We start from the raw sequence: 13,716 nt of genomic DNA on the forward strand, positions 1-13,716 counted from the left end.
TAGTCCATCTCTTTGGCCTTTGCTGGCCTGGATTGATTCCTAACATTGTTTGTGCCTTCTTTCTTTTTGGAATGGTTCATCTCATCAGTTTTTTGTCTATTTCAATAGTCTTTTCAAAGAGCCATGTAGGACTATGTTGAACCTTACCACTGTATCTTTGCTTTCTATTTCATTGAGGTTGAGTCATATTCTCCTGCTTTTCATGGGTTTATTGTTCATTTTCTAATTTCTTAAGTTGGGTATTTAGCTGCTTAATTTTCAGCCCTTCTTTTCTTAGTGTATTTAAAGCCATATTTTCCCTCACTCAGTATCCTAATGTAATATGTAGAATTTATATTATTGTTTAATTCTATCCAGAATCATAACATTAGTTACTATCATTTATTTCACTATTATTACTATCATTTAGCTACAAAGAAGTTTTTGGATTCCACTATGACTTCCAAATGTATGGAGTTTTTTAAATTATATTTTTAGAACTGGGGTGCCTGGGTGTCTCAGTCGGTTGAGCGTCCGACTTCGGCTCACGTCATGATCTCCCGGTCTGTGAGTTCGAGCCCCACATCAGGCTCTGTGCTGACAGCTCAGAGCCTGGAGCCTGTTTCGGATTCTGTGTCTCCCTCTCTGACCCTCCCCTGTTCATGCTCTGTCTCTGTCTCAAAAATAAGTAAATGTTAAAAAAAAAAAGAAAGAAAACACAAAAATATAAAACTCCTAGACGATAACAAAGAAGAAAATCTAAGATGACCTTGAACATGGAAATGACTTTTGAGATATAACATTATAGGCACAATCCATGAAAGAAATCAATGATAAACTGGGCTTCAATCAAATGAAAAATTCTGTTCTGCAAAAAACAATACAGAGAAAATGAAAAACCACAGAGGAAAACTATTTGTAAAAGATACATGTAATACAGTTATCCAAGTTGTATAAAGAACTCTTAAAACTTAATAAGAAAATGAACCACCCAATTAAAAAATGGGCAGAAGAGGGGCACCAGGGTGGCTCAGTCGGTTGAGTGTCCGACTTCAGCTCAGGTCATGATCTCACGGTTAGCGAGTTTGAGTCCCGTTTCAGGCTCAGTGCTGACAGCTCAGAGCCTAGAGCCTGCTTCGGATTCTGTGTCTCCCTCTCTCTCTGACCCTCCGCTGCTCACGCTCTGTCTCTCAAAAATAAATGTTAAAAAAATTTTTTTTCAATGGGCAAAAGAACTTAAAGGATACCACACCCGGTTTTTATTTTTTTTAAATGTTTATTTATTTTTGAGAGAGACAGAGACAGAATGCCAGTGGGTTAGGGGCAGAAAGAGGGAGACACAGAATCCAAAGCAGGCTCCAGGCTCCGAGCCGTCAGCACAGAGCCCAATGCGGGGCTCGAACTCACAGAGCTGTGGGATCATGACCTGAGCCGAAGTCAGACGCTCAACCAACTGAGCCACCCAGCTGCCCAAACACACCCGGTTTTTAATTAGGTTGCCTTGTATTGCTGTTTTAAGAGTTATTTATATATTCTGGATACTAGACCTTTATCAGATAAAATGATCTCCAAATATTTTCATCCATTCTGCGGCTGTTTTTATTGACTTTGATAGTGTCTTTTGATGCACAAGAACACTTTTACTGGACTTAATGTTGATGAAGTCCAATTTATTTTTTCTTTTGTTGCTTTTACATTTGCTGTCCTATTAAGAAACCAATGCCTCATCTAAGGTCAGGATTTACCCTTATATTTTCTTCCAAGAGTTGTACAATTTTAGCTCTTATATTTAAGTTTTTCATCCATTTTGAGCTAATTTTTGTAAATGGTAGAGCCCAAATTCATTCTTTTGAATGTGGGTATCCAATTGTCCCAGCACCGTTTGTAGAAAGACTATTACTATTTCCCTCATTGAATGGTCTTGGCACAAATGTCAAACCAAATGACCAGTTTATTTCTGGATTCTCAATTCTATTAGTTGATCTATGTACGTAAGCACTTTTTTTAAATGTTTATTTATTTTTGAAGGAGAGAGAGACAGAGTGTGAGCGGGGGAAGGGCAGAGAGAGAATGGGAGACACAGAATCCGAAGCAGGCTCCAGGCCCTGAGCTGTCAGCACAGAGCCCGGCTCGGAGCTCAAACCCACGAACCGTGAGATCATGACCTGACCCAAAGTTGGACACTTAAACGACTGAGTCACCCAGGTGACGCTAAGCACTTTTAGTAATACAGTAATCCTTCATTACACCCATGAAATGACATTCCTTGAAGACAGGGGAAACAACTTATTTACCTTGGTATTTTCTACCCAGCATTTAGCAGACCCTCAGAACATGTTCACCTGAATAAATGAAATTAATCATTTACTTTTGAGGAAAGGAATGGGAATGGATTCCACAAGAAAGATGGGCTCCTTTCCTCATGGAGTACTTTACTGTTTGATGTGGATTTGGAATTCTGGCATTCCTTCTCCACTATCTGCAATGGTAATTTTTTTTTTTTTTTTTTTTTAAGCTTCAAGTATACAATTTACTGACACAACATTTACATACAACACCTGGTGCTCATCACAACAGGTGAGCTCCTTAATCCCCATCATCTATTTAATCCATCTCCCCCTGCCCTGCCCCTCTGGTCACCATTACTTTGTTCTTTATATGGTTGTTTCTCCATCTGTCTTTTTCCCATGATCGCTTGTTTCTTAAATTCCACGCGAGTAAAATCATATGGTATCTGTCATTCTCTTATTTCACTTAGCATAATACTCTCTAGCTCCATCCACGTCATTGCAAATGGCAAGATTTCATTCTTTTTATGGCTGAGTAATATTCCATTGTATGTATGTACACACACACACACACACACACACACACACACACATCTTTATCCAATCATCAGTTGGACATTTGGGCTCTTTTGATAATTTGGCTATTGTTGACAATGCTATCTATAAACATCGGGATGCATGTATCCCTTTCAATCTACCTTTTTGTATCCTTTGGGTAAATACCTAGCAGTGCAATTGCTGGATTGTAGGGTAGTTCTATTTTTAGCTTTTTTGAGGAACTTCCATATTGTTTTCCAGAGTGGCTGCATCAGTTTGCATTCCCACCAACTGTGTAAGAGGGTTCCCCTTTCTTCACATGGTCACAAACACCTGTGGTTTCTTGTGTCAATTTTAGCCATTCTGACAGGTATGAGGTGACATCTCATTGTGGTTTTGATTCGTATTTTCCTGATGATGAGTGATGCTGAGCATCTTTTCATGTGCCTGTTGGCCATCTGTTGGTCTTTGGAAAATATCTGTTCATGCCTTCGGCCCATTTTTTAACTGGATTGCCTTTTTTGGGTGTTGAGTTTTAAGTTATTTATACATGTTGGAACCACAAGACCCCAAACAGCCAAAGTAACCTTGAAAAATAAAAGTGCTGCTAAGCTGGAGGTGTATTATAATACCCGATTTCAAGTTATAACACAAAGCTGTAGTGATCAAGACAGTATGGAACTGGCACAAAAGTAGACACAGAAACCAGTGGAACAGAAAACCCAGAAATGAACCCACAAGTATATGGTCAATTCATCTTTGACAAAGCAGGAAAGAATACGCAAAGGAAAGATGGTCTCTTCAGAAAATGGTGTTGGGAAAACTGGACAGCAATCATGCAGAAGAAACAAGCTGGTCCGCTTTCTTACACCATACACAAAAAGAAATTCAAAATGGATTAAAGACCTAAACATAAGATAGGAAACCATTAAAATCCCAGAAGAGAGCACAGGCAGTACCTTCTCTAACACCAGCCATGGCAACTTTTTGAGGCAGGGAAACAAAAGCAAAAATTGGGATTTCATCCAAATATAAAGCTTCTGTCTGCACAGCAAAACTGAAAGGCAACCTATGGAATGGGAGATGTTACTGGAAATTATTCATTCTAACGTTCACTGAACATCTCGTACAGAAATACGGGCACCTCAAAATGAGCAACTGAGGAAAAACTCCGTGATGAACTCAAACAGCAACAGTTAAAAGCTCTAAATATCGTCAGATAACACAAAGAAAATGTTACTGAAAATGGAGCAGAAATCACTTTCAACCGGGATAACTTTGATTATCCCAATCACTCATCAAGTCTTCCCGAAGGGTAGTTAATACCTCAAATTTGCTTTCAAGAGAATTTTGAAAAAAAGTGGGAGACAGGAGTTTGAATTTTACTAATGAGATTTGGGGGGTTTCTGAAGAGAAAGATCAGCCATTCTTCTAACCTAAATTTCTGGAACTTCTTGTTTTGGTTTATCTGACATGTATACTACAAAAGTGCAGCACAAGCTATAAAATTTTTAAAATATAAGTTGAATAATTAATACAAGATTAAATTCAGATGGCATAGAACAGGACTTGGGCAGCTAAAGCCATGGATCTGAATTATAATTTTAGGCCTTCCCTTCATCTCCCCAGCCAACCCAATTACTGTCATGTTGATTTTGAAGAAAGATAGGTTTTCAAAGCTTGGATGTAAGATTTTTTAAAAAATCTTCTAGTAGAAAATGCAATATAAACTTACACTGTAGGAGTTTTTTCTTGTTAAAAGATCTGATATCAAAAATAGATGAAAAGGAAGTAGAAGACAATGCCGTATATGAGAAACAGTCCTTGGAGTCAGTTACAGTTACAGTTACTCCTGAATGTGACCTGGATCTCTGAGTCGTGTGTGTGTGTGTGTGTGTGTGTGTGTGTGTGTGTAAAATGGAGGTAATCTCCTTTCTCAGAATGGTTATAAGGATTTCCCAAGATGATAGATAACAGATATGTCTATAAAGTAGGTACTTAAATAAGGTTCCACATCTCATAATGGGAAGAAACAGATTAACACTATTTGAAAAACTTTTATAACAGATATTCAGTACCTTTATTGTAGAGGAAAAGATTATCAAAACATTCCCAAAAAGCACAACTCTGAAATGCCAGTTTTGTTTGTAAAGGACTCAAACTTTAATGGCCGTCACACCATACAGTCAGGAAGTAGAACAAGCCCTAAGAAAAAAATAAAAGCAAAAATGCCAAGATCTTCTCCAACCACAATTATTTTTAATCTATGAAACAGAATTTCCTTACAAATTAAGTAGTTTTTACAGTAGTGACATTTATCATTGATGTGATCTGTTTAATACGACTAGTCAGAAGGGAAGTTGGGCCTGTAATTTTTCCAGAAATTGAAAAAAGTACCATCATTAAGATAAGGAAGAGAAAGGTTTGTATCCATCTTTCTGGGACATGTAAGGTGAGAGCGATGTCTCACAGTTGGAGAATTTGTGGATATTGCTGGAGGAATTGGAGATGCTCTCTAGTAAGCGCGTAATCCCTCTTCCCCGAACACTGCTGTTTTGGCCAGAAATTTTCACCCCAGATGGACAGTCACCTAAGGATACTGGAAATACAAGAAAAGAAATGTAGCAATTTTATAGTTTTATTAATTAGAGATGCCTCAATTAACTCTTATCCTATTATAGGCCTTTCATGAATAGGACAGAGATTCTTAGTAAAGGAAAACAGATTCTCAGAATAAAGGCAGAAGCCTGAACAAGAATATTTCTGCTTTTAGCCCCAGAAACCTTAACTGAAGTTCTTCAGGCACCACTTGAAATTTCATGTCACTAGCTTTAAAATTTTCCTATCTGCCCAAAGACATCACAGAACTACAAAACTACAGCTGCTACAGGAATAAAAGGCTTTATTTTAAATGCCTTGAACAAAAATCAGAAGACTAAATTGAAGTGATACAAAAATATACATATTGAAATTGTTTAAGGTGGTAACATCAAATAAAATTCCCAATTCAATAAGATCCTCATAACCTAAAACTAATTTTTTTTTTCTTAATGTTTTTATTTATTTTTGAGACAGAGACAGACAGAACATGAGCAGGGAAGGGGCAGAGAGAGAGGGAGACACAGAATCGGAAGCAGGCTCCAGGCTCTGAGCCATCAGCACAGAGCCCGTTGCGGGGCTCGAACTCACAGACTGTGAGATCATGACCTGAGCCGAAGTCAGATGCTCAACCGACTGAGCCACCCAGGCGCCCCAACCTAAAACTAATTTAGAGCATCTGTTTAATAAGTACCATACCCTAGAATCTGAATAAGCTTTAGGCCCAATACTTCTTGAGGTACATTCTTAGAAGATGCTTACCAGTGTGTGTGTTTGACCTTTGTTCCTGATTAGAAGAGTTGAAATGAGAAAATCCTGGACTCTCAACTCTTAGCTTCTATAAGTAACAAAGAAAAATACAAGGGAAAAAATTGTTTTCTTATCAATTATTGGATCACCTACTTCAATTTCAAATTACTGTTTATAAAATACAAACACCCACTTTTACAATGTCTGATCAACTTTTGAAGAGACTGCTGTAAAAGGAACAGCGGGTAGTGTCTGGAGGGGAATTACAGGGTCAAGAGAGGGTTTTTAAAGATGAGATTACAGGGCACCTGGGTGGCTCAGTCCAGTTAAGTGTCTGGCTCTTGATTTCACCTCCCATGTGGGGCTCTGCCTGGAATTCTCTCCTTCCTTCTCTCTCTGCCCCTCCCCTGCTCATGCTCGCTTGCTCTCAAAATAAATAAACATTAATTTTAAAAACAGACCATAGCATGTTTCCTGGTGATTCAGAACAGAGAGAGACCCTGATGATGCGGGAAAGAGAAGTAAGTTATTGGAGCCACATCTTTGAGCAGGTAAGAGAATAAGATCTAAAACATAAATGGAAGGATTGGTCTTAAGCAGGAACACAGACAATTCATGCATTAAAACAGGTGTCAAAGAGTACATGGTAGATGCAGTGGTAGGACTGTGTAAAAACCTCTTCTGATTGCTTCTATTTTCTCAGAGAAGGAGGAGGCAAGGGCATCAGCTCAAACAAGGATGAATGAGGGATGAGGTGGATGAAGTCTGAAGTGAAAGAAGGTGAGAAAGGTGCGCCTGGATGGCTCAGTCAGTTAAACGTCCGATTCGGCTCAGGTCATGGTCTCACAGCTCGTGGGTTCGAGCCCTGCATTGGGCTCTGTGCGGACAGCTCGGAGCCTGGAGCCTGCTTTGAATTGTGTGTCTTCCTCTCTCTCTGCTCCTCCCCCGCTCATCCTCTCTCTCTCAAAAATAAACATTAAAAAAAAAAATAATAAAAAACAAAAAAAAAGAAAGGAGGTGAGAAAAAGCTCTAGGAGAGTGGGAGAAATGGACAACCGACAGGTAGCACTAAGGGCTCACTTGAAGTTGGTAGTGATTAGATCAGTCAGTATGGCAGTTTCTTTTCAGTCTCATTTAGCTTCAGGAGTTTAGGAATAGAATAGGGAAGAGTTAGATTCAGTCAGGGTAGTGTTAATCAAGTAGGATAAAAAAAAAAAAGGGAGGGTCAATGAAGTTGATGTTGCAAGTGAGTGGAAACAACAGATCCAGAGATCTAAGCTGGGAAGGAAGGAGGTCAAGGGCAGGGGTGAGGGAGGTTCAGGAGAGGCTGTAGCACTGCATATGTGCCAGTGGTACCACCAAGGTCTAGGACAGGATAATGGGAAACAGGACTGCCAGAGAAAGGGAAGTCAAAGAACTGAGAGGTCAGGCACTTGGATTATCTATGTGGAAGCTGACCTCAAGAATTCTGGCAGGAATCCTGTCTGATAACATGGCTCAGTGTTGCTCTAGGAATGAGGACATGCCACTCAGGGGCATACTGACTCCACGGTGTGGTTATCAGGCACTAGAGCCTTTATGGCAGGAGATCCAAAGTCTAAGGATTTTAGGGAGAAGATAGGAACGAGCTTATAAGAGGCAATGGTAAACAAGGAAAACTATCTCAAATCTAAGCCCATGATAAATGAGGGGGAAAAAAGATGACACCATTTAAAAAAATTTTTTTTTAGTGTTTATTTTTGAGAGAGAGAGAGAGAGAGAGAGAGCAAGCAAGCACAAGCTGGGGAGGGGCAAAAAGAGAGGGAGACACAGAATCCGAAGAAGGCTCCAGGCTCTGAGCTGTCAGCACAGAGCCTGACACAGGGCTCGAACTCACAAACTGTGAGACCACGACCTGAACCAAAGTCAGATGCTTAACTGACTGAGCCACCCAGGTGCCTCACGAGGGTACGATTTGATAGGATTAATAGGGAAGCAGTATCTTTAGAGGATAGCCAAATTTTAGTTAGAAGACGGAAGATAAACAGATCTTCCCAAGAAAAGATTGAAGATATTTGAGATTTTGCTGATAACTAAGGTTGAGAGACCCACGGAAAAGTTTTCCAGGAGTTGGGTGGGGCCGGGAAACACAGTCAGCCAAATAAGAAGAGTCTGGGAGATGAGGGAGAATTTAGGTATCCTGAGTTTCTGTAGTGAGTGATGTAAAAAATGAAGGGGAACATACAGAGATTAATTCTGGCAGTCTCAACACAGTGATGACGGGGTAAGAAGGCAAGGTTTCTCAACCTGGGCGTTACTGACACTTGCTGTGGGAGGCTGTCCTGTGCATCGTAGGACGTCTGGCCTCTACCCACTTGATGCCAGTAGCACCCCTTCCCCCGCTGGGACAACCAAGAAAGTCCGCAAACATTGCCTAATGTCCCCGCAAGGACACAAAATAGGTACTGGATGATAAATCACTGGGTTGAGAGTTAACAGGAGAAAGAAAAGTCTTGCTTGAAGAATATACAGAGACCTCTGGGATATCCTCGGTTTTGTTTTTTTAAATGTGCATTTATTTTGAGAGAGAGCAAGGAAGTGTGCACACATGCACGAGTGATGGAGGGGCAGAGAGAAACAGAGAGTCCCAAGCAGGCTCCGCACTGTCAGTGCAGAGCCTGAAGCGGGGCTTCATCTCACGAACCTGTGAGATCATGAGCTGAGCCGAAATCAAGAGTCAGACGCTTAACCCACTGAGCCATTTAGGCACCCTCTCTTTTTTAAATTATCATACACTAAGATGGACTTGTTTTGGGGGGTACACCTCTACAAGTTTTACCACATGAAGAGATCTGTGAAACCACTACTGCAATCAGGGTACAGAGCCATTCTATCACCTCAAAAACTTCCCTCGTGCTGTCCCCTTACAGGCAGCCCAAGCCCCTGGGAACTCTGGATATGTTCTTTATCATTATTGTTTTGTCTTTTAAAGAATGTCATATAATATTTTGAGACTGCTTCTTTTGCTAAGTATAATTAATACTTGTGAGATCCTAATCCTTGACTGTAACAATAGTTCATTCTATTTTGGGGGTTCCCTTTTCACTATTTTATGAACTATTTTCAAGTGACAACAACATTTATTATGTACTATGTTCCTAGGCAGAGTTCTTGGCACTTTCACATACAGTTGCATTTAATCCTGCAGCTACTAGCCCTTATTATTATTCTTGTTTTACAGATAAGGAATCAGCACAGAAAATTCAAATAACTTGCCTAAAGACACACAGACTGTATGTAGCAGGCCTGAAATGCCATTCAGGAATTCTAACTCCACAGTCTATACTCTTAACTGCTATGTTATTAGGAGTATATAGAGGACTACTAGTAAATAAATTGCAAGGAGGGAAGAAAGGTGGTAGGGCAATTAGACAGCTTTTAATCAAATCCTAAATCAGGTCTTATATATTTTTGAAGTAAATATTTTAAATATTTATATTGTCTACATTTAAACACTTAATTTTTGGAATGAACTTTGGATATGATTTGTATAGACTAGTCCACTGCTAATTTTGATTTTCCTAAAACTCTGTTAAATATAGTAGGAAAATATAGAAGAAAAAAGATTTATGCAACTGGGTCCAATTGGATTAAGAAGCGTTTGACATTCCACAAGGGATTTTTAAAAAATGTTTTACGAAAAAGAGAACCAAAGTCCCGATCTTTAGCTGTTGTTGGCCAGGACCACATGAAGCAGCACAAAGAGACCAGGAGCTCCTAAAAGCTCCTTACCTGGTAACGCCCTGCATCCAATACAACCATTTTGGGTGTCACACTGTTGCTGGCCTCATAATCTTGAAGTGGTACATGAGTTCCTGTAAGCTGGATTCCAAAGAGAGTGGCCAGAGAATTACTGATGCAGTACCTTTAAAAGGAAATAAAAGCTCATTATCAGAATCTCATCTAATTCATTCTAAAAGCATTCAGATTTTTAAAATTTCTAATATAAAGAAAAAGCATGTAAGATATACCATTCTAAATGGGGGGGGGGCAGGAATTTAGAGATTCAGAGAAGAAATGGGAATGGGTAGCAATACATACAATAAACTGGTCATTACTAGTAAGCAATACTCCACTGATTACCAGATAAAATTTCAGGTTCATTATAAGGAAACATGGATGGGAGTAAAGATTACTAGAATTCTCAAATGTTTAAGGCAAGGAGAGGGCAGCAACAGAAATTAGGCTACAACTTTAAAAACACTTATCTATCCTCAAAACCAATGCCACCAGCCATGTAAAGGGACCACCAGAGCACCCAGAGAGCTGAGGCTCCAGGTGTTTTCACTACAGAATGAGAGGCAGGCTGTCTGGGTGGCTCAGCTGGCTAAGCATCTGACTCTTGATTTTGGCTCAGGTCCTGATCTCACAGTTCGTGAGTTCAAGCCCCCACACTGGGCTCTGTGCTGACCACCTGGAGCCTGCTTGAGATTCTCTCTTTCTCTCTCTGCCCCACCCCTGCTCACTCTCACCCTCCTTTGAGACATTTTTAAAAATGAGAAGAAAAGGGTCTTTTTTGAGCACCTTAACAAGGAGGTGCTGTTGTTAATGATGGTAGGGAACTTCACTCTCCTATAATGAAAATTTTCAATAAATGCTTCTGAAGGTTCACCCAAATCACTCAGGTGGGTAACTCTCCCAAACAAGTGTCACATGTGAATAGTAACAGTTAACATGAAAACACACACACACACACACACACACACACACACACACACACGAAACCCAACCATTTTTTTAAAAAGAGAATTATGGAAATAGAAGTGAACAGTGTTTAACCCCATTGGTGAAAGCAACAGCGAGCAAAATGGCTAAGAATTCAATGCAGAATACAGCATTATGAAGAAATTCCTTTCTCCAACTTACGCAATTTTCTTGCAAACAGCTAAAGCACAGAAGAGAATATCGTTTTCTTCATGCCACTTGCACCTGTACAAAAAAGAAAAAGGACTTTAATATCCTTAACAGCAGTAGCACTGTTTAAGGGTTTTTATATGCCAGATTTCTAACTTACTTAGTTAAAATCATTTAAGAAAAACTAACATCCTTACTCAAAGATTTAACATTTAACAAACAAAAAATAGATTTTTTTAGAAAATGCTTTTTTTTTTAATGTATCTCCTCTGATGCAAATTCATAAACTACACATAACCGGTAAACTCTACCTTGGAATAAAATGAGTGTTACAGAGACACATTAGTGACCATGGTTACCATATTTGACAACCATTTACTAAGTGCATACTATTTACCAGATATTGTTCTTGGCACTAGGGATATAGTACTGAATGAAACACAGAAACTCTTAATCACACAAAACTTACTTTCTAGTAGGAAAGACAGATCAAAAAAGATGTAGGCATAATACACAATAAATCAGATCAAGACAAGTTCTAAGGAGGAAAAAAATAAAGATGAAAAAGATGACATGAAATATTGCAGACAGGGGACATTTTAGGTAAGGCAGCCAGGAGAGGTACCACTGAGAAGGTGATGTTTGAGTGGGGACCTCAGGAGATAATACTGGAGAGAAAATGATGAACAGCATATTTTTACAACAACAGCCACTATAAACCCATATCTTTCCACTAGGCACAGTTTAACTGAGACTCAGAAGAGTACTTACTACTTGAGTAATTAAAAGCTTGCCTGAACCTACCAAGAATCACTTAAAAATTACTAAAAACATGCTAAACACTAAGTGTAAAAAGTCAGTTATCTGCACTTAATTGGAGTTACTTAACTGAATGGAAGACTAAATATAAAATTAAGAATTTCCCACTGCTATTCTAAAGCGATTCAATAAATAGGATTCATAAAACTCTTAGGTCTAAAATGAAGGCTTAGGTTGAAACAGCCTAAGTTCTTACACAGACACACAGAATCAAGTAATGTTTAAATTTCCAGTTAGTTTTGCTCCTTTTCTGGAACTTAAACTCCCAAATTTAGTACCTCATATACACATTTCCATGTAGACTGTATCTGAAATAAAAGCAATTGAAAAACCAGCAATGTATTCCAAGATTAAAAACAAAGAACCCAAGAACAAACCTATAGGAATCCGATCCCAGGGGAAAATGCCTCCAAATCTAATAGTTACACTGTTAAGAATGATACTGTTTTGATGTTTTTACTTATACTTTTTAAAATTTGAATTCCAGTTAACACACAGTATTAGTTTCAGGTGTACAATTTAGTGATTAAACATGTCCATATATCACCGCTCATCATAATGCACTCCTTAATCCCCATCACCTATTTAAGCCATTCTCCACCCCATTCTCTTCTGGTGTTCTCTATAGTTAAGAGTCTCTTTCTTGGTTTGTCTTTTTTCCCCCCATGATCAATTGTTTTGTTTCTTAAATTCCACATATGAGTGAAATCATATGGTATTTTTCTTTCTTTCATTTTTTTCTTCTGGATGCTCTTCCTCAAAATCATCCCACCAACCCCCCCTAAGAATGACTGTATTTTCTAGTAAAGGAGGATTCACTCTGTCAAATATCAGAACTGCTTTGTCCACTTTGTTAAGCTATTAATATTCACTTTGCAGCCTCAAATCTAGCCCCAGTTTGAACACCTCTTAGATGGGTTTATTTTATTTATGAAATTCCACTCCAAAGTCATAAGGTCACAAGGGAGTCAGTCTTTTGAGTAAACCTGCAACCTTACTCCTGAGTTCCAACACAATCTCATTCACTCCAATGACGTGTAGCATGAAGGCCTTGACAATCCTCTTTTCCTGTCTCAAAAGGTCTCAATGGTGTCCTTTTCTCTTCTTTCAGGATTAAGATTCCTCCTCTTTTCCAAGGATAACTCAGTCTTTACACCCTGCTCAGAACTAGGCTGCTATAGAGGCTCTATATGCTAGTCAAACTGACTCACTAGTTTCTCTTAAACAGTCTCTGCTTCATTCCTTTGAGTCACTGTTCAGGTCATTTTCTTCTATTGGAAGGTCCTCCCTTCAACCCAAATCTCTGCTCATAGAAATTCTATTCATCTTTCCAGGAGAACCAAATAAAACATTTACCCCATCAAGTATTTCACGTTATTTTTAACCCTCACACTGAAGTGATTTCTCCCTGATGTATCATTATCTTTGGAAACACTTTTAAAAGTGATAAGAAATTACCATATACAACTCCATTGTCTTTACTTTGCTTTATTGCTCATCAGACAGGAGACATTGTAGGCAAGGACAATCACGTTACTCTTTCCCGTGTTTCCCTAGTCTTTGGCCTTATATATGAGAGCCACCTAAATATTTGTTAAAAATAAAAAACTCAGGGCACCTGGGTGGCTCAGTTGGTTAAGCTTCCAACTTCAGCTCAGGTCATGATCTCACAGTTCAGTTTGTGAGTTCTTGGGCTAGCTGCTGACAGCGGGGAGCCCGCTTGGGATCCTCTGTCTCCTCCTCTCTCTGCCCCTTCTCCACTCACACTCTCTCTCAAAAATAACCATTAAAAAATAATAAAATTTGGGAACGCAAGCTGGTGCAGCCACTCTGGAAGACAGTATGAAGGTTC

General features: G+C 39.1%; 1 protein-coding gene across 2 annotated transcripts in view; it reads right to left on the bottom strand.

The window, feature by feature from the left end:
* Nucleotides 1–5,041: 5,041 nt before the first annotated feature.
* The window catches only part of MAEL (maelstrom spermatogenic transposon silencer), a 38,844-nt gene continuing 30,169 nt past the window's right edge, over nucleotides 5,042–13,716 (bottom strand). For both annotated transcript variants that reach the window (XM_045453069.1, XM_045453068.1), the window contains 4 exons: nucleotides 11,058–11,120; nucleotides 9,924–10,056; nucleotides 6,165–6,240; nucleotides 5,042–5,403 (listed from right to left, as the gene is read on the bottom strand). In XM_045453069.1, coding sequence (XP_045309025.1) covers nucleotides 5,207–5,403; nucleotides 6,165–6,240; nucleotides 9,924–10,056; nucleotides 11,058–11,120 — 469 coding nt within the window. In that variant the 3' untranslated portion in view covers nucleotides 5,042–5,206. The remainder of the gene's footprint in view (nucleotides 5,404–6,164; nucleotides 6,241–9,923; nucleotides 10,057–11,057; nucleotides 11,121–13,716) is intronic.

This window comes from Leopardus geoffroyi, chromosome C3 (genome assembly GCF_018350155.1).
Source record: "Leopardus geoffroyi isolate Oge1 chromosome C3, O.geoffroyi_Oge1_pat1.0, whole genome shotgun sequence".
NCBI classification, from domain to species: domain Eukaryota; kingdom Metazoa; phylum Chordata; class Mammalia; order Carnivora; family Felidae; genus Leopardus; species Leopardus geoffroyi.